The sequence below is a fragment of the Stenella coeruleoalba genome (genome assembly GCF_951394435.1).
Source record: "Stenella coeruleoalba genome assembly, chromosome: 21".
Classification (NCBI taxonomy): domain Eukaryota; kingdom Metazoa; phylum Chordata; class Mammalia; order Artiodactyla; family Delphinidae; genus Stenella; species Stenella coeruleoalba.
The window spans coordinates 19,461,556-19,481,279 of NC_137167.1; the positions used below are offsets into that span (position 1 = coordinate 19,461,556).

The 19,724-nt window shown below is 37.5% G+C and overlaps 2 protein-coding genes across 27 annotated transcripts in view; one reads left to right on the plus strand and one right to left on the minus strand.

The window, feature by feature from the left end:
• The window catches only part of FGL1 (fibrinogen like 1), a 58,158-nt gene extending 57,206 nt beyond the window's left edge, over positions 1 to 952 (minus strand). For 2 of the 3 annotated variants that reach the window (XM_079909364.1, XM_079909361.1), the window contains exon 1: positions 515 to 952. The gene's annotated coding sequence lies outside the window, so the exon portion shown is untranslated. The remainder of the gene's footprint in view (positions 1 to 514) is intronic. The other variant, XM_079909362.1, reaches the window with a different exon arrangement.
• A 20-nt stretch (positions 953 to 972) lies between these two features.
• The window catches only part of PCM1 (pericentriolar material 1), an 88,774-nt gene continuing 70,022 nt past the window's right edge, over positions 973 to 19,724 (plus strand). For 5 of the 24 annotated variants that reach the window (XM_079909357.1, XM_079909340.1, XM_079909348.1 and 2 more), the window contains exons 1-7: positions 977 to 1,490; positions 3,083 to 3,150; positions 12,789 to 12,906; positions 14,908 to 15,153; positions 16,504 to 16,773; positions 17,425 to 17,595; positions 17,781 to 17,897. In XM_079909357.1, the coding sequence (XP_079765483.1) occupies positions 12,811 to 12,906; positions 14,908 to 15,153; positions 16,504 to 16,773; positions 17,425 to 17,595; positions 17,781 to 17,897 (900 nt within the window). In that variant the 5' untranslated portion in view covers positions 977 to 1,490; positions 3,083 to 3,150; positions 12,789 to 12,810. Of the gene's footprint in view, positions 1,491 to 3,082; positions 3,151 to 12,788; positions 12,907 to 14,907; positions 15,154 to 16,503; positions 16,774 to 17,424; positions 17,596 to 17,780; positions 17,898 to 19,388; positions 19,578 to 19,724 lie in introns of all 24 variants that reach the window. The other 19 variants (XM_079909334.1, XM_079909351.1, XM_079909345.1 and 16 more) reach the window with 10 other exon arrangements.

Below are 19,724 nucleotides of genomic sequence, written 5' to 3' on the forward strand. Positions count from 1 at the left end.
CCCACAGCACTTTGTTTTCTTATAAAACAGAGTTTATTTACATCACACCCTATTTCTTCATCATTCATTAAAATATGAGCTCTTAATGGGCAGGGACTATGTTTTTGTTACCTAAGTAATCAGCACTGTTAGACGCACAGAAAAGTACTTAAAAAATGCAGGACAAAGGGTCAAAGATCGTTGCACTGAAGCTGAACCTGGATTCAGTTGCAAATTACAGTAGCACGAAGGGCTTGGTTTACCTGAATCATCTATTGAGATGCAGTTCTATTAATTGGTTTTGTGAACAAATTCCATTGGTAACTGAGAACAATTTGCTGTTGGAACTTAGATACCCATTCTTCATTCCTCCTACCCTTATTTTGCTTAAAACAGCTATCCCACAATTACAAACTGTCGAAAAATAAAGAAAAACTGACCAGTGTTTAGAACTTTCAGGTAGCCACACTGAAGACCTTAATTGTCACCGTGTTCTGGGGGTTTGTTTTAAGAGAGAACCTGTTTATATACTAACCTTAACAGGGCTGCTGCTGAGAAAAGAGAGTAAATAAAAAGGGACTTCAGAGACTATAGTTTTAGAGAACATTTTTCGATATTAAATTTTGATTAAAATCATCTGGTTCTTCTAAGGAAACTAGGGCGTTAATCCAAGGTGGAGTTAATTACTAACACTGATGATTCTCCCACTGACCAGCTGTACGACGTTTGGCCAATTAACTCGCGTGGGTTTATCTCCTCAGGTGTAAAATTAAGCCCAGATTGTAAAGGTCCTTTTGCTACCACCCCTTCGTGACCGGGATGTGGGTAGTGGGCGACCGCAGTCCGCGGCCTTTTCTCCTCCTTCCGGCACTCTCCGGAGCTGGCACCACCCGCCCACCCACAGAAAACCAGAACGCGCCTCCACTCTTTTTCCAGCTGCCCAAGAGGGCTCCATCCGCTTCCGCACAGGCCTCGACCTCCTCGCCGGAAGAGCCGGAAGCGCCCAGCATGCTGGGATTTATAGTCATTTCCCTCGTGGCGAACGTGCGGGCGCGTATAACCCGAGAGCGAGTTGGCATTCTGGGATATGTAGTTCCTGGTGGTTCGTTTGTGTAATCGGCAGCCGTCTCCGGAGCCAGAGGTGACACCGCAGACTCCCGCCGGTCACATGACTCCAGTCTAGAGCGCTGATCGCACTGCGGCTCCCGCCCAGGCGAATTTCGCCCCCGCGCGGCCGTTGCCGAGGAGACGGCGCATGTCTCCCGGCGCGTTGCCCCCTCTGCAGTCCCCCCGCCCCTCTTCTCCCACCACAATGAGAGCCTAAGATGGCGGTGGCTGCGACGGTTGGAGCCGAGTACCTGAGGTAGAAAAGGCGGCCATTGGGCCCTAAGCAGCCAGGAAACTTGGGGACTCTCCCTGCTGTGGTCTCTAAGGGAGGCCCGCCGCCGGTGGCGGTTCGTGGGGGCTGGCCGCTACTCCGCCCTTGGCGGGAGCGGCTGCTTCGTTTACAGGTAATGCCTGAGCGTCCCCAGCCCTTGGCAACCGAGGGCAGCGCGGCGTAGGGGCGGGAGAGCAACGGCCCTGGGACACTTGACTCCGTAGGGCCTGGTCTCGGGCCCACGCCTCTGTCTGGGCTCCTGGGGTTTTTTTGCTGCTTGCTTCCCGTCCCCTGGCCAGGCATTCTGCCCCCTACCCCGGACCGACCGACGCGATATCGGGGTGAGCCTCAAGGGACGCATCTTGGCGACCACAGAACCCTCCTTCTTGCCTCCCCGCCCCTCTCTCTTTTTGGCCCTGGGGAGGAGGCCGCCCTGCGACTCTGGAGCTCCAGGAATGTCCCTTGCTAGTGGAGGAAGCGGGGGGGGGGGGGCGGGTTACGGTTTGGTTGCCAGGGGCAGGGGGTCTAGTTTTCCATAGTAAGGGGCCTTAGTGGCCGTAGACTTCGTCACTGCGCCTCTCTCACCCTACCCCCCAAATTCTCTTCTGGTGGGGCTCTCGAGGTCCAGAATTTGGGGTGGAGAAGGGCCGGTGAGGAGCGACGCGACTTCGGGGTTGGGCTGTGGGCAGCGGGACTTAAGCTGTCTCGGGTGTTTTTAGAGCGGAAGGGCCGCGGGAGGCGTTCCTGGCTTTGGGGTTTCTACTTGCGAGGGGAATGTTCATTTCAGAGCTTTTCTCTCGCCTCTGCCGTTGCGCCCCTTCGCCATCCCTTACTGCTGGTCCAGTTTGGATGGGCCCAGGGTGGGGATAAACTAAATGCCAAATGGAATTCGGGGAACATCGCTTGCTTTGCAGAAACGGGGGTTTGGGGGTTACGTAGTAGGCCCCGCTAGGGAGGCGGGTCGCCCAAACTTTTCATCCCGCGGCTCACTCCTCAAGAGCTCGCCCTATCTGAAAAAAGAAAAAAGTTTTTTTGACCGATTGGAGATCTGTGTCGTTTGCTCTACGGGTGACGGATCGTGTCTTGGCGCTGGAAGAAGCGGGCTTTCTGGGCGCCCCTTTCACCCCCGCCCCATCGCTGCTTTCCAGACTCCGCCTTCTGGTATTCTCTGGTTACTGGAGTGGGTGTTGTCAAGCTTCGGTGCACCTGCTCCTTTCTTTCCCTATCACCTTCCCAGTTAGAGCCACTGGGAACCATTATAATTCTGAGTTTTTGGACTGAAAGTAAACCTTGTGTTTATGTAGTTACAGGGTTATTTTTTAATGAAGTAGCCAGCTTTTAAATAAAGAAACATTTTCCTCATCAACGGGTCTGCAAAGTTCTGGAAGTTTTGAGTGACAGGAAGTTAATGACTTGATCAATCTGAAGAGTAAACTTGGGCATGGATTTTTTACATGATGATTACATTATATTCCAAAGTAGGTATTAAGGTATCACACTGTTGTTTGGTAGGATCTTACAAGGTTGGAGGGTTTAAACCTGTGTACCACATTGTTTTCCTAAAAGATGAAAGTAAGGTGATTTTAAAATAGTGATAAATTGGATTTTTCCTTTTCTGTTGATTTCCTGAACATACTTCAGGTTATAAATATAGTCAGTATTTGTTATTCTGTACTTCATAGTGTAATTTACTGAAGTGATTTTTTTTTTTTAAATCATAAACAGACAACAGTTTTGAAGTGTGAAACAGGAAAGGAGCCGTTTCTGAGCTGCAAAAACTAGTTTCTAAACAGGTAACTTGACATCATTATGTATGTTATTGGCCTTTGTATTATAGTTGAAGAAGACCTTATGATGCAGACTGTTATAAAATACCAGTGCGTGTAGTAAACAAACGATCTAGGTTTGTTGCCCTGTTTGCTGTGCTTTTGGCATGCCACTTTGGTCTGCCTTCATACTTTTGTTTGAAAAGAGTCATGTCATTCCTAATTATTAAATACTAGAATAGCTTATGCAATACCTTTTTAAATGTCTTTGTCTTCGCAGAATTTCTTCTTCAGCCCATTTCAGTTTGAATGTGTCCTGTAACAACTATTTGGATAGCCTCTTCTTCTGAATTCATTTACTCTTAAGTCATCTTGTACAACTTTTCTATAAGTTGGCTGTTTTTATTTTTTATTCACAAACCTCTACTTTTTGAGCTTATTATATATACTATTGATTGAAGTTGTGTTTTTTTTGTTTCTTTTTTTGAGCTGTCTAAAATTACTTTAAACATTAGTTTGTATGCACAGTGCATTGTCAAATGCTGGTTATGTAAAGATATTCTCTGACCAGCAGAAAAAAGTCAATGTAAGTTCATTGAGGGAAAGTTAAGTAATTGTTTGCCAAGGACCATTCAGAAATTAAATGACCAAAGGATGAGGGTTAGAAGAAATTTTTGTTAGAAGCATTTCAGCAATAATTAGTCTTTTAAAAAAAATCTCAGAAAATTTAATTCTATTGTTAAAATTTTAAGGCAGACCATTTTTAAAATATGTTTACTATATCCTTGCTTTCCAGGAAAGCAGACAAATCTTCAGCTCCCTTATGAAATAGGCTATCATGAGAAAATATAGATTGGTGATTGATTTATATCTTAATTATAATTCTTGGTATTTTTTTCTTTTAATTGAAAGAGTATAACAATAAAACAAGAAAAGTGGAACTCGGGAAAAGTCAAATGTGAGTTTGTGGATTAGAGTTCTTAACACTGGAGTGTGTAATAGGCATTTGGTAAAATAAAAACAGTTATAATATCAGTCATAAAATAATTTTCCTTTTAACACATTAGAGAAGATGGATAAAATAGAATAAAAATATAGGACTCTTGAGTTAAACTCATTTTAAAAGACCTTCGTTTTCTCAGTAGGAGGTTTGGCCATTTGTAAAGGAGGCAAATGTATGTGAGATTTGGAAAAAATAGAAAGTGTTTGGAATAATCACACTAGGGAGTTTATTAAGAAGCCAGAAGGGGGTACATAGCAGTACATTCATCTTACAAATTTAATTCAGTGCCTACAATGTGCGACTTAATGGCTATAAAGTACTAGAGATGTGGCAGTGAGCAAAACAGATAAAGTTCCTTACCTCAGTGAGTAAACCTACATTTTGCAAGTGTGAGTGTGTAGTATGGTATAATACACCTTAATAGTGGACACAGTCATTGCCATTTTATAACTATTTGACCTTACCTTTGAGTTTGAGAGTAGAAGCAAAGAGATTAGGTAATGAGGTTTATCCAGAATTGAATTCATAAAATGGGCAAATAGTTGAGTAGGCCAAGGATGCTAGCAAGTCATTTTTGGAATGGCTTACTTGGGTTTGTATTTGGGGTTGAGTAAGAAAGTGAGGGTTTAATGGATTCCTGGAAAGAGAAATGATCAAGGGGCTGGAAGTGTTCAGCAGGGCCATGAGCAAGTGAGAGAAGTAGAATGCAAGGTCTTAGGTTCAGAAAGAGGGATTTCAGAAGTTCAGGATCTTGAACAAATTATCTCTTCAGAGTAGAAATAGTATTGGAATAGAGAAGATGAGATGGATGTTGGAACTGAGGTCAGAGTTTAGAAAAATGGTTACAGATGTTCAGGTCATGAAAGCAGAGAATGAGGTGCAGAGTGAAACCATGAACCTGTTGTTACCAAGAAAAGTGTAAGACTGTCTTGGGATGGACAGTAGGAAATGGTACCCAAGATAGGGAGAGTGGTATTTTTGGTGGTTAATTTGTTCGAAAGAGGAAGGTTAAGCATTGTTAAATAAGAATGGTCTGCAATTGGTATCCTTCCCTCCATGAATCTGAAAGACTAGGAAGAGTAGCATCTTCTTTTAGAAAGGATTTCTAAGGAAATAGTGCTTTTAGAGTGACTTGGGATTTTATTGAACCCAAAGAAGTAGGAGGAATATTTGGGAACAGATGGAGGATGTATAGGGAGTTTGTATGTAATGGTCCAGTGGAAAGGGATCATAGGAAGAGCTGTTATCAGTAATGAGTATGGGATGGAGTGGCAGTGAAGATTGGGATTGATTATAGCAGGGCATATAGATGTACCCAGGGAGTTATATGTAATCAGTGATAAGGAAGTGACAGATTTGAATATAAATTGCAGAGAGGGAGAGGTTTTAGCAAGCAGAATTTAATTGACCTCAGGGCTCTCATTTGCTTTTGTAGAGAGCAAGGATATATTAAATTTTCTTGGTGTGGAAATGCTCTACAGAGCAACTGTACCATAAGAGAGACCCAGTGCAATACTTGGTACATAGGTCTAATTAACTTGTTGATAATTCGAATTGAGTGTTATATATTGTAGTCTATTGTTGCAGTCTATTCATTCTCCTCCCCCCAATACCTTAAGAGTTTTAATTTTTTTTTAATTTAAAGAGGGTAATTATAGAAAGATATCTTAAGTTCTAGAAAATTATTGAAATTTTTAGGAAGTGTCAAATTGAAAGAACCAAGGGAAAGATCTGTATGGTTTTTAGGTACAGAGAAGAAATTGAGAAATTCCTCAAATGAAACTAAACAATCACATAATGCCAGAAACTTATGCATTTTCTTCTCAGTTTCCATTAAAAGTGCTTAGTATGCTTGTATTTCCTTTATATAATTAGTAAAAGAAATATTCCAAATAATGCAACCTTTAGAAAACTTGTGCAGATAACATAAAGTACCAGCTTTGGTTATTTTGTGACTCTAAGTAAATATTTAGAAAAAAAACCTATAGTTTCTACATTATTTTATTTGGATGAGTATTTCTAAAACCTTGATTTACAGCTGTCAGGTGAGAAGTAAGGTATTTCCAAAGACAGTTATGAGTAATTTAATACTATTTGAGAAATAATATCTGAATTTTAAAGATTTTAGGAAAAATAATCTTTTTTCTTTTCTTGATTAATTTCTTCTTTACTTTGTATTTTTATTTCAAAGGTAACTTTAGTCAACCATTGGTATTTTCATGGTAATTAATACTGTGATATTCTACTTAGATATATATAATACTTCTCTATAGTAAGAATCCTACAACAGGATTTTCTTCAGAAGGATCAGTCACTGAAAGTAGCTTATAAATTGCCGTGGTATTTTTGCATTTCATATCCTTATAAGATAGGGGAACCAAATAAGGCTGTCAAAAATAGCAAAATGAAACCTATAAATAATAGTTTCAACTTAGTTTAGTAGGTCATAGGATGCACAGAATTGCTTGTTTGAAGTAGAATTTTACTCTTATCCCCATTCAGCTTCACATACCATCATCCATCACTTGTACTAGTTATCTTCTAATGGCTTCAACTTTTCCATCTCATTGTCTTTCTATTAAGCCTGCCTGGCAAAATCCCAACCTTGGATGGATTCAATGGAGTGTTTATACCAAGGCTGATGAGCACTTCTGGGGGAAAAAAATTCACACTGCAGATTAGTGATACATTAGTGATGTCAGGGAATGTTACTGCTCTCATCTGAGTCCTTAGTGCTGCCCACGTCACTCTTCCCCAGTCTCTCAGACACTGTCATGTTACCCTTGCACATTTAACGAGCAATCCTTTTTACTTCACCTCACTTAACAAACTCAGCTTCCTACCACCAAATCTGCTAACCAGCCTGTATCCAATTGTATCCTTTCTTTTCTTTTGTTTCAGTAAAAGAGGTGTTCCTTTGCCTCTCTGAAGTTAATCATTTTTCTTACACCCTGGATCCCAGCTGCTCCTGGTTTTTCGGAGACCACACAATTTATCTCCTTTGTCATTTGCATCTTCATTATCTCCCTCTGTGAGCTCTATCCCGACAAATTTTAAACGTGCTCAAGATACCTTCCTTTTAAGGAAACTTCCTCTTGACCATCGCCACCTGCTTTCCTTCACAGACTGATTCCTTGAAAAAATCACCTCATTACTTCCTTTATTTTTTCCCTTTCCCATCAATAAATGCATTTGCTATGGAAGTGATTCTTACCAAGCTTGTCAGTAACCCCCTTGTTGCTAAATCCAAGTGTACACTTCTCACTGCTTTCCTTATATGACAGAGTAACATCTGGCATTCTTATCATATCCTCCTTCTTTATATACTTCTCCCCCTTTCTAGCACATTCTTCTGGTTTTCCTCCTGTCTTTCTGTACCTTCTTAGTGTTCTTTTCCTTTCTCTCTTAAATATCAGTGTCTTTCAAGGTTCAGTCTTCTTCTCTTACTCTTCATCTTCTCCCTGAGCCTTCTTTTCCACTTTAAGTTCTTTTATGAGTTGATGATTTGCAAATCTCTCTAGCCTAGATTTCACTTCTGAAAGATCAGTATTTGCCCACTAGACATTTAATTTGGTGGACAGTAGGCATCTCAAATATTTCTAAAACTGAACTCATCTTCTCTCAACAGAAACTTGTTTCTTTTCACATTACTTTGAATGTATCATCCTATACCCGGTTGTTCAAGCTAGAAATCTGGGAGTCATGCTTTAACTCCTTCCTCCTGCCTCGTCTCCCACATCATTACAGTCACCAAGTTCTTTGATTCTGCCATAAAAATTTTTCTTGCATTGGTCCTCTTCTCTACATACCTAGTTTTTTGATTATTGGAAGCCTTTCTATACAAGTAATAGTTTATAATCATCATAAAATAATCAAAAACTATATAAATAATTATATTAATCTGTTTACAGAATAAAATTTAGAAGGTAGAGAGAGACCTGTAATTTTAATGGTGACTTTGAGGTGGTTAGAGAGGTTGACATAAAAAAGAAATGACTTGCCTTTGTTTTCTCCCTTTTGTAGGGCGAGATAGCTACTCCCGTAGAGAAATCAGCTGAATGTTAATACACTGAGAATTGACTCACATGCAATTATTTCTTTAGCTTCATACTGATAATTTTACTTCTTTAGGAGTGTGCCTTTTAAACCATGTTTTAGAAACTTATGTTAATAGTGTTCAAAGTCATTAGCCTGTAAATAGATCCCTAGAAAAAGCTCTTCATTTTAGGGGGAATTCATCATAATAAAAAATGAGTATAAAACATCTCTGAATATAGTCTTAATAATTTATCTTAAAGTAAACTTACCTTATTACTCAACTGATAGAAAATGTAACATACTCTATTAAAAAAAGAAGAAAAAGGGATTTCCCTGGTGGTACAGTGTGTAAGACTCTGCATTCTCAATGCAGGGGGCCTGGGTTTGATCCCTGGTCAGGGAACTAGATCCCACATGCCACAGCTAAGAGCCCACATGCTGCAACTAAGACCCGGCACAGCCAAAATAAATAATAAAATAAATAAATATTAAAAAAGAAAATGTAACATACTCTTTTACCAAAAAAATTGGTAAGAGTTTTTCCTAAATATTTTAATAATTTTCTATTCTAATTTCCATTTTAAGATAAATTGCTTTTAGTAATGTTAAGTATCATTATCACCTCTACTGCTTATGTATTTTTTTGAGCTCCTGTTCTTTAATATTACAGATTATATTAGTACATCGAGAAAAAGGTACTTGTAAAATGTTTCATTTAAATGAGTCATTTCAGTTCACTGGGCATACCTCTTTATGAGTATCAGTTATTTTGCAAAGTTCTTAAATATATTTCTAGTATAAAAAATGATGTAAAATATTGCTGAAAATATATGACAGAAAAGAGCAAAAATCACATTCTACACCTGCAACCAAAAATTGCTTTCATGCAGGCATTTTATAATATAGTAAAGATACTAACTATATACTTCCTGTTTCTTTCAGATTTTTTTCTCAATTTGTCATTTACTATTTATTCTCAGTGTACTTGGGATTCACTTGTATATGAATCAAATCGGTTGAACATAGTCCTTTTATTTCTGCATTCCAAATAAGTAAAATCTCTGTTTTTCAAGTCTGTTCTTTTTTCTTGTCTGTTATTTGATTCTTTCATCTTATTTTTCTATTTTTAATCTACTAGATAGTATATTGGTGTTATGATATAAGGCAGTCTTTTTCAATTGGGAGGGAATTAAGCTCTAATGCTCTAAGGCATCTGTTTTTTACTGTGAATTAATTCCCCTTCTGTGTGTCTGGAATGGTGCTGGGTATGTACCATCCTTGGGAGAACTGAGAAAATAGTTACTCAAATCATTTTTCTGTGTTTGTGTTTAAGATGAAGCATCCTAGTTTAGGAAGCCTGTTAAAGCTCTAAATAAACTTTTTTCAACATTGTTAGCAAATTGTCCCAACCACTGAATAATCCAATACCACACAATTGTTGTGAAGATTAAATGATAAACGCATATAAAATATTTAGCATGGTGCTTGGCATATAGTGAACAAAATAGATGTTAGCTATAATTACTTTTTGTCATTAAATTTTTTGAATTGGGTGTATTTGAGGATTTTCTTTTTGGGCGGTACTAATATAACCATATAGATACTTAACGTGGTTGAGTATCTTGGGACTAGTTTTCTACTCTCTTGACCTCTCTTGCAACTCTTGCTTTTATTTTTCAGATAATTTTATTTCCAACTACTTGTTTATTCTTCCAGATGGCTTTTAGAATCATTCTGTCAAATTCCAAGAAGAATTCCAGTGGGATTTTTCTTAGTATTTAATTAAGTTTATACATTTAGAAAAAATGGTATTATGTTTATAATATTTAGCCTTTTCATTAAGGGACATAGTTTGTTTTTCTGCTTATTCACATTTCTGTTATGTTGTTTTATAGAGTTTAATAGTGCTTCTTATATATGTTTAACTGAATCACTCTGCTGTACAGCAGAAATTAGCACAACATTGTAAATCAGCTGTACTTCAATTAAAAAAATAATTCTTCTTTACATAGGGCAAAACTATATTATTCCTAGATAATTTTATTTTTTTGCCACTGTTATAAGTGATATCATTTCCACCCAGTATATTTCTAACTGGTTATTTGTGATATTTTGAAGTTCTCTACGTTTTTAAAATGAATATTCTTTAAGAATACCACCTTTTCTCTTTTCAGTATTAATATTTGTTTCATATTTTTCTATTTTGTACAAACAATTTCAAAACAATGCTAAATAACTAATATGTATTTTGGTCTTTTATTTAAAAATTGTTTTTAAAGTTTTTTTTTTGATGTGGACCATTTTTAAAGTCTTTATTGAATTTGTTACAGTGTTGCTTCTGTTTTATGTTTTGGTCCTCTGGCCAAGAGGCATGTGGGACCATAGCTCCCCGACCAGGGATCCAGCCTGCACCCCACCCCACCACCCTGCCTTGGAAGGTGAAGTCCTAGCCACTGGACCTCCAGGAAAGCCCCGTTTTGGTCTTTTAATAGGAATATTCTTCATATCTTATTTTAAGATCATTGGCTATTGGTTTAAAATATACTTTTCAACTCTTTAGAAAATTTTTAAAGTAACATATGGGGCTTCCCTGGTGGCTCAGTGGTTGGGAGTCCGCCTGCCGATGCAGGGGACACGGGTTCGTGCCCCGGTCCAGGAAGATCCCACATGCCGCGGAGCGGCTGGGCCCGTGAGCCATGGCCGCTGAGCCTGCGCGTCCGGAGCCTGTGCTCCGCAACGGGAGAGGCCACATCAGTGAGAGGCCCGCGTACTGCAAAAATAAATAAATAAAAAAAAATAAAATAAAATAAAGTAACATATGCTCATTGAGTATAACCTTTAAAAAATTTGAAGTTTTACACCTGAAAATTATATGATGTTGTACGTCAACTATACCTCAATAAAATTTTTTTTAAAAAGTAATAAATGCTATTGAAATAAACAGCATAAAAATACACATACCTGTAAGGAAGTACCAATGTATTTGTACTTTTTAAGATTTTTTTCAAATTAAGTGTTGAATTTTATCACTTTTTATTTTGAGATGATAATATTTAACCTGTTTAATGTATTATTCTAATATATATCCTAGCATTCAAATCCCCATGGGATAAATCCTGCTTTGTCATGGATGGTTAAAATCCTTTTAATATTATACTCTAGTAAGTGGGAGAAGTTAGGATCTTAGAATCAAAGCAACTTGGATTTGTATTCTTTTATGACATTTTTAGCTGAATGACCTTGACAAAATTAACTGACTTCTTTGCATGTTAATGTTAGTATCAGTAAACTGAAAAACCTATTATAATCCTGATGTCTAATGGCTTACCCTGCCCCTTGAGTTACAGATAAAGTTTATCTCACTGTCTCCCCTTTCACTCAGTCCCCCTCCAACCCGAGCAGTTCCACACCCAGTGGAAATACAAAGTCCTCCACGAGATCATGTAGAAATCTTATTTTCTCATGATCATCTATGCTTCTGAACCTTTGCTTGTACTATTGCTTCTTCCATTTCTCAGCTCTTTGACCCAGGTGTGAAATTTAGTACCTTCCTTGATTTTCACAAAATCCCCACTTTTTTTTAGTGGGGAGAATTTGTGACTTTAGTAGACTATATCAAGATCTAGGGAAAACTATGAGGTAGCAGTAATATAATTTAAAATAGGGCAGTAGGGGGACTTCCATGGTGGCACAGTGGTTAAGAATCTGCCTACCAGTGCAGGGTACACGGGTTTGATCCCTATCTGGGGAGATCCTACATGCTGTGGGGTAGCTAAGCCCATGCGCCACAACTGTTGAGCCTGCGCTCTAGAGTCTGCGAGCCACAACTGCTGAAGCGTGCATGCCACAACTACTGAAGCCTGTGCTCATAGAGCCCGTGCTCCGCAACAAGAGATGCCACCACAGTGAGAAACCCGTGCGCCTCAACGAAGAGTAGCCCCCCGCTCGCCGCAACTAGAGAAAGCCCACAGGCAGCAACGAAGACCCAATGCAGCCAAAAATAAAATAAATAAATAAATAAATTTAAAATAGGGCAGGAGACATCGCTATGTTTAAATGTTTTTAGCCACTGTATTCTTGGTTTTTATCGGCCATTTCACCTACCTGGTCCTGTTTCTCTCTTGCTGCTTTCTTTTCATCTTGCTTACCATTACCTTCCCATTAAGACCAAACCTTTCTTCATGTTCCATGCAGAGCCATTCTACCTTCTTTGAATCTTTGACACAAAACAAATGCCCAGGTCTTTGGGGGTATTAGTTTCTTTTCGAAGAGCAGTTTTGGTTCTAGCTATTAATAACTTTTTCCTACCTGATTACTCTACCTTTTAGGGTTGTGTTGAATAAATTAAATTGAATAACCTTAAAGTATGCAAGCCAGCTGACACAGTGGATATTCTGATATTTTTCCTTCCCCTCCCCATCACTTTGGCTACTTAATGCATGCTAATCGTACTATGCCTATGGCAGCTAAATCATTTCGTCTGTGATGTGTAGTTGACAGTGCCTCTTTTATTTCATAAAATCAGCTTTTCTGATATTCTTTCATATTGCTAAGCTTCATGGAATTATTTAAATTACAATTTGTTTTTATGTGTTAGGAAAGTTAGTTTTTACTTGTTTTGCAGAACATTAATTATAAAAGCCAGTATGGCCACAGGAGGAGGTCCTTTTGAAGAAGGCATGAATGATCAGGATTTACCAAACTGGAGCAATGAGGGTGTTGATGACCGACTCAACAACATGGTAGGATATCTTACTATTGATGGTGTGTCGTTGGCTGCTAATGTTAGAATGCAACTTTCCCCTGACTTAGCCGAGTCATACTCACTGAAACTCTTTGAAAACACATTTTTTCTTGCTGTACAAGATATTAAATGACCCTGGGCTATTTGTTATATTACTTTAAGACATTTTTGTTTGTAGGTAACATATCAACTTGAGTTAGCTTAAGCCAAAAAGGAGATTTATTACAAGGATATAAAGATGTTTTATGGAAAACAACTTAAAAGAATATAGCTGGGTTTTAGGAGGGGACTAGAAAATGCAACCAGAAAGTTGTCAAGAATTACTTTTTCATTACGCTGACTCTTTGCTTCTGTGTGCCTCTGCTTAACACAACTTCTTTTCACAGACCAGTTTTCTCTCCTCTCTGGTCCATGTGGTATACTATGGCTGCCCCTTCATTCTAAAGTTTTCAGCTATGGCTGCAATTATATACTGACTAGTTATCTCTTAGTTCCAATTTGAAATTTTAACATATGATTATCCCAATTTGGATTAGATATGCATCTCTTTTCCAGTCATATATGGCCAGGATTGGGTGGGGTAAGTAGAACAAGAGGTTGGCAGGAACACCTACACATGGATTGGGGTGGAGGGACAGTTTGTAGAGAAAGGAGTTTTATTATAAAAGAGAAAACTATCCCAAAAGATTTTACTAAAGTAAAACTAAAAGACTCTTCCAATATGGATAAAGTGGGAATTTATATCTTTTTTGTTGAATGCGTTATGTGAGTATAGCTAAGTAAATAAAAATGTTTTCTAGTTAAAATATTAAGCATATTTTTGGGCTTCCCTCGTGGCGCAGTGGTTGAGAGTCCGCCTGCCGATGCAGGGGACACGGGTTTGTGCCCCGGTCCGGGAAGATCCCACATGCCACGGAGTGGCTGGGCCCGTGAGCCATGGCCACTGAGCCTACACGTCTGGAACCTGTGCTCTGCAACGGGAGAGGCCACAACAGTGAGAGGCCCGCGTACCAAAAAAAAAAAAAAAAGAAAGAAAAAAAATAATTAAGCATTTTTTGTCATTTCATATTAGACCTTATCATGTAGTACATTGTTGCCTATAGAAAATAATAGTTATATTTATTGCTTACTATATGCTAGGCACTGTGCTAGCTGTTTTATGTACGTTTTTTCTTAAAAAAATTTTTTTTATTGAAGTATAATTGCTTTACAATGTTGTATTAGTTTCTGCTGTACAATGAAGTGAATCAGCTATATGTATACCTATATCCCCTCCCTCTTGGACCTCCCTCCTCCGCCCCCATCCCACCCATCTAGGTTGTCACAGAGCACCGAGTTGAGCTCCCTGTGCTATACAGCAGGTTCCCACTAGCTATCTACTTTACACACAGTAGTGTATTTATGTCAAACCTAATCTCCCAGTTTGTCCCACCCTCCCTTATGTATGTTATTATTAATCGTGTTTTAAAGGTGACACTATTTTAGAGATTAGGAAACTGAGATCTTGGGAAGTTTAATAAATTGCCTGGAGTCACACAGTGGGGCGTTTCTTCCTATAACAATAATTGCTTTAGAACACAGGTTGATTCCAGATCTGTCTACCTATATATACTGACTTTAAAGGAGGCCAGTAAAGATATATATAATTTATTTCACTATTCAGTTTATAAATAGTAACGAACCATTTTTAAAAACGCTTTTGAAAATATTCAGACTGACGCTAGGTTTGGAGTTTGGGTATTTGTATTTGTTAATGACCTATGATAGGAAAGTAATTATTTTCTGAATAATTATAATTTCAGCACAGTTTGAAATTTAGGCTAGGTGTAGTGGAGGGAAAATGGGTTAGTACAAGTAAATAATTGTCTCTAAGACTATATATTTATGTGAAAAATGTTTGTCATCTAAAATTTTAAGACCAAAAATTTTTAAGTGTACCAAAATATTTTCCTGATTTGATAGAGGCCAGATTAACCTTTGCCTGTACTTTTTTTTGAAGGATTGGGGTGGCCAACAGAAGAAGGCAAATAGATCATCAGAAAAGAATAAGAAAAAGTTTGGTGTAGAAAGTGATAAAAGGGTAACTAATGATATTTCTCCGGAGTCATCGCCAGGAGTTGGAAGGCGAAGAACGAAGACTCCACATACGTTTCCGCATAGTAGATACATGACGCAGATGTCTGTTCCCGAGCAGGCAGAATTGGAGAAACTTAAACAGCGGATAAACTTCAGTGATTTAGATCAGGTTTGTAAATTATTTTAAAAATCAAGTTATGACTATGGAAAATATTGGCAAAAGACTAAATAGTTTGTCTTAATAAATTTGAGCTGTTTATTTCCTTTTTCTTAGTTTCTGTGCATATGGAGAGAATGTTAATCCGTTGTGATGGTACTGTGTTCTTTGGAGGGCAGTAAAGTCCTTATTTCTAAACTTGCTGAGGACAAGTCTCTTGGGACTTTATTATTATACTGTATGACTAACTTAAATGATTTCATTTTGAAACTAAATTATGCATGCTAGTAACTGAGTAAGATTGCTGTTAAGCAAAAGGGAATATCCAGTTTAGAATATTTGTCATTTGTTAAGTGTGGGGTGTGCTGGCTTATCTCAAGTTTAGAATAAAACAGTTGTTTGTATTTATAATCACTGAAATCAAGTTTAGAACTAAAAGCAAGTAGAAATGATAATGAACTCTTAACATTTTACTGTCACATCTGTACTTCATAGAGATAAGTTTTCCAAATATGCATAAAGGTAGATTCAAGTCTGGTATGATGGTGATGATCATATATCATTTAGTCACCTATGTGTTAATTATTGAGCATTTACTGTATGCCAGGCACTGAGTTGAGCACTTTATCAGACAATGCTTCACACTGACACATCTTGTTTTTAAAATTTATTTATTTATTTTTGGCTGCGTTGGGTCTTCGTTACTGCATGTGGTCTTTCTCTGGTTGTGGCACGCGGGAGCTACTCTTCCTTATGGTGCGCAGGCTTCTCATTGCGGTGGCTTCTCTTGTTGAGGAGCGCGGGCTCTAGGCACGCGGGCTCAGTAGTTGTGGCTCGCGGGCTCTAGAGCGCAGGCTCAGAAGTTGTGGCACATGGACTTAGTTGCTCCGTGGCATGTGGGATCTTCCTGGCCCAGGGATCAAACCCGTGTCCCCTGCATTGGCAGGTGGATTCTTAACCACTGTGCCACCAGGGAAGTCCTACACTGACACATCTTTATGTTGATGTTCATATTAATTAACATTGATTCATTGGGTCCAAAGCCTATGTTATATTCTGTGATCAAGTATGACTAGCAATATGAGTTATAAATATGATTCATAATCCTGCTACTTCATTTAGACTAGTCTTGCTCATATTCATCATTTGAATTGTCTGACAGAATGAGGCCTAGGATGTGATAATTGAATTTTGATATTTTACTAAAAGAATTTTGTAGGTCTGAAGCTGTTTTGAACCTTACAGCAGATCTGTTTATATGCACCTTGTGAATCAATATCTGATGGTAAAACTAAGAACATTGGATTTTTTTAATTTTGAAAGATTAATGTTTGTGGGATTTGGTTTCTTTTTCATATATAGAGAAGCATTGGAAGTGATTCTCAAGGTAGAGCAACAGCTGCTAACAACAAACGTCAGCTTAGTGAAAACCGAAAGCCCTTCAACTTTTTGCCTATGCAGATTAATACTAACAAGAGCAAAGATGCTGCTGTAAATCCTCAAAAGAGAGAAATGATTGGATCAGCACAATGTAAAGAGTTGTTTGCTTCTGCTTTAAGTAATGACCTTTTGCAAAACTGTCAAGTCTCTGAAGAAGATGGGAGAGGAGAGCCTGCAATGGAGAGCAGCCAGGTGATAAAACTTCTTTCTTTTGCTCTTTGCTTTCATAAACCTCAAAGTAGATTCATTAAGATTTAAAAAAAATATTGGGTTATGCACATAGGAATTTTAGGTAGAATTAAAGTACTTCTCTGACCTTTCTCATTAATATCTCAGATTTACTCAAAATGGTGTAAATTTCTTTTTACCAAAATGATTGTAGAAATGGCATAGTAAGGTAAATTAAGACTTCTGTTCATCTGCCAAATGCTGTATTGCTAATTTTTAGTGAAGAGCAATTGGGAGCAATGTGATTAATAGATTGCTGTAGAAGTTTTTTTAAATGGTTGTATAATTTTTTGAAAAAATTATTTTTCAAAGTATCTTAATTTTTAAAATTTATTTATAAAATATATAAACAGTAGAGAAATTTATATAAATGTTTGATACGCAGTTTTATAAAATGAAGTTCCCAAGTAATGAAACTAAAACACATTTTGAAATTTTTAAGTTAACAGTAATTGGAATTGTTAGTATTGCCTGTTATGTTTTGATTAAATTCTAAATTTGATTCAGATCTTTTGCATGTATGAATTCACACAATAAACCTAGAAGTATCTTTAGTTATTTGAAATTAAAATCTATAATTATAATTCCCCCCCACCCCAAATATTTCCCTTGCAGATTGTAAGCAGGCTTGTTCAGATTCGTGACTATATTACTAAAGCTAGTTCCATGCGGGAAGATCTTGTAGAGAAAAATGAAAGATCTGCTAATGTTGAGCGCCTTACTCATCTAATAGATCACCTTAAAGAACAAGAAAAGTCATATATGAAATTTCTCCAAAAAATTCTTGTAAGTTTTGGACCCTTTAAATAACGTATTGAGTTATTTTTGTAGTATATCAGTGTACATGTACTGATGACACTCTAATGCCACCCCAGAGGAGTTAATATATTTTCAAAAAATCGTGCCATCCATTATAACATTTTATTGCCCTTTTTAATAGTTGTATGATTTATACCGCTAAAATATTTCAGGCTAGAGAAAATGAGGAGGAGGATGTTCGGACTATAGATTCAGCTGTGGGATCTGGTTCTGTAGCTGAGAGCACATCGCTAAACATAGATGTGCAGTCTGAGGCTTCAGATACCACGGTAAGCGGCTTTTTAGTAATTAAAGTGCTGGAAATGAAGATATAAAGTTTTCCCCCGTTTTTCACGATGATATTTTTGTAGGCATTCCTTAATGAAAAGTTTATCTCAGGGAAGAAACCCTCAGATTGTTAATGCTGTATATATTCTTTTTGAACATGGAAGTTTAAAAGTTTTATTTATTAGCATTAAAAATAGTTTTAATGGTTGATTAAATCTAATAATATCTGATCTTCAATTTGCAGAAACCTGGTTTTTCTAGTTTGTTTCATTAAGCACAGCTTTACTCATTTTAAGAAGCATTGGGAAAGTTAAAATTCATTGTGGATGTAAGAGCTATAAGTACAGTGTCATTGCTTAGCACGTCGTCTGTTGGAAAAGTCTCCAAGTTAATTTCCCGTTGAGGAACCATTTTAAGGCTGTTAGGATTCTCATTTCTCAGGCTAGCTTAGAACGGAAGCAAAACCAGGCGACTGATAAATTGAGATGAAAATGGGACAGGGTAGCATTTACTTTGGGATTTATTCCAGTGAGAAAAATACTATAAATTCTAACTGCAAAATGGAATGTATCAAAATACTGTCTTTTGGAAAAATAATCAGAAATTTACAGAACTTTGAGGAAAGATTTATAAAATAAACTTAGTTCGTAGAAGTTAGTATGAAACTAGAATACTTTTAAGCATTTTAATTTTAGCAGATGAACCTACAACCATGCATTAGTAAACTTGAAAGTCTGTTATCAGTAATGCCTTTCTTGTGAAAGGATAGCCACGTGTATCTTTTGTGTCCGAGGTATGTTCCAAAGTACCATTCAGCATTAGGAATTTGAGGGTTTGTTTCCTTTTAATATTGACCTGCATAGTTTCCTGTCTGCCTCCTTTCTCTTCCTTGCCCTTCCTGATTTGAAGAGGAAATTTGAATTTTTTTTCTCTCCATTATCTCCACCAGGAGATGCTCAGAGGGCTTGATCCAAATGGTTGTTGAAGAATGGATTCTACTGCGGGGAAATTGTTTTTCTATTTACAGTGGTGCTGGGACTAATTTCTTTTTCACATTTCATTCCAGCAGAAGTGGAAGGGTTGGGGCATGTCGGTAAAGGAATTCTGTTGGAGAGGAGTAGGAAATGATATAGATGATTATTATAACTTATATGCTAGTGTGTATCGTATTCCCCATGATGAGAATTTCTTTCATATCATTAAATCAGGAAATTTTGAAAGTTAATAACAGCAGAATAAATGTTGAAATATGCTTCAGCAATTGTTGTATAGCTTATTGCCTAGGATATGATATTCACTTAATTATAACAAGCCCAGAGTCTAGTCTATAGGAATTTAAAAGTCTAACTTAAAGTTTTATTGCCACTTGGGGGAGGGTGGATTGATTTTCTGAAAGATGGACTTGTAATTTTTTATATTTATTTACAAGACTGGCTTATATGTTAAACAGGAGTTTGTGTTAAGAAATTAATATGTTACACTATTTAATAAAGGAGGCATCTTTTAGTCTGAGAATTCGGCCGTGCATTGAGGACAAACTAGGGAATTCAGCTTCACAAGAACAGGTTTCAGACATTGACGTTACAACAAGTCCAAAAGGGAAAGGTGACAGACCTCCTCAGAATGACAGGGAACTGAGGCCTAATAGGAAATATAGCCGAAAACGTGGATTTCCCTCAAAGGTATACTTCACAATATTAACTTGGGAAGTCTCTAAGTGAGCACCTCTTTTGTTCATATTTCCTCTCTTTTATTTTCTTTTTTGTTGTTGCTATTAACTTTTAAATATGTACGTTAACATGGTTAATTGTACTGTAATTTGCATTAGT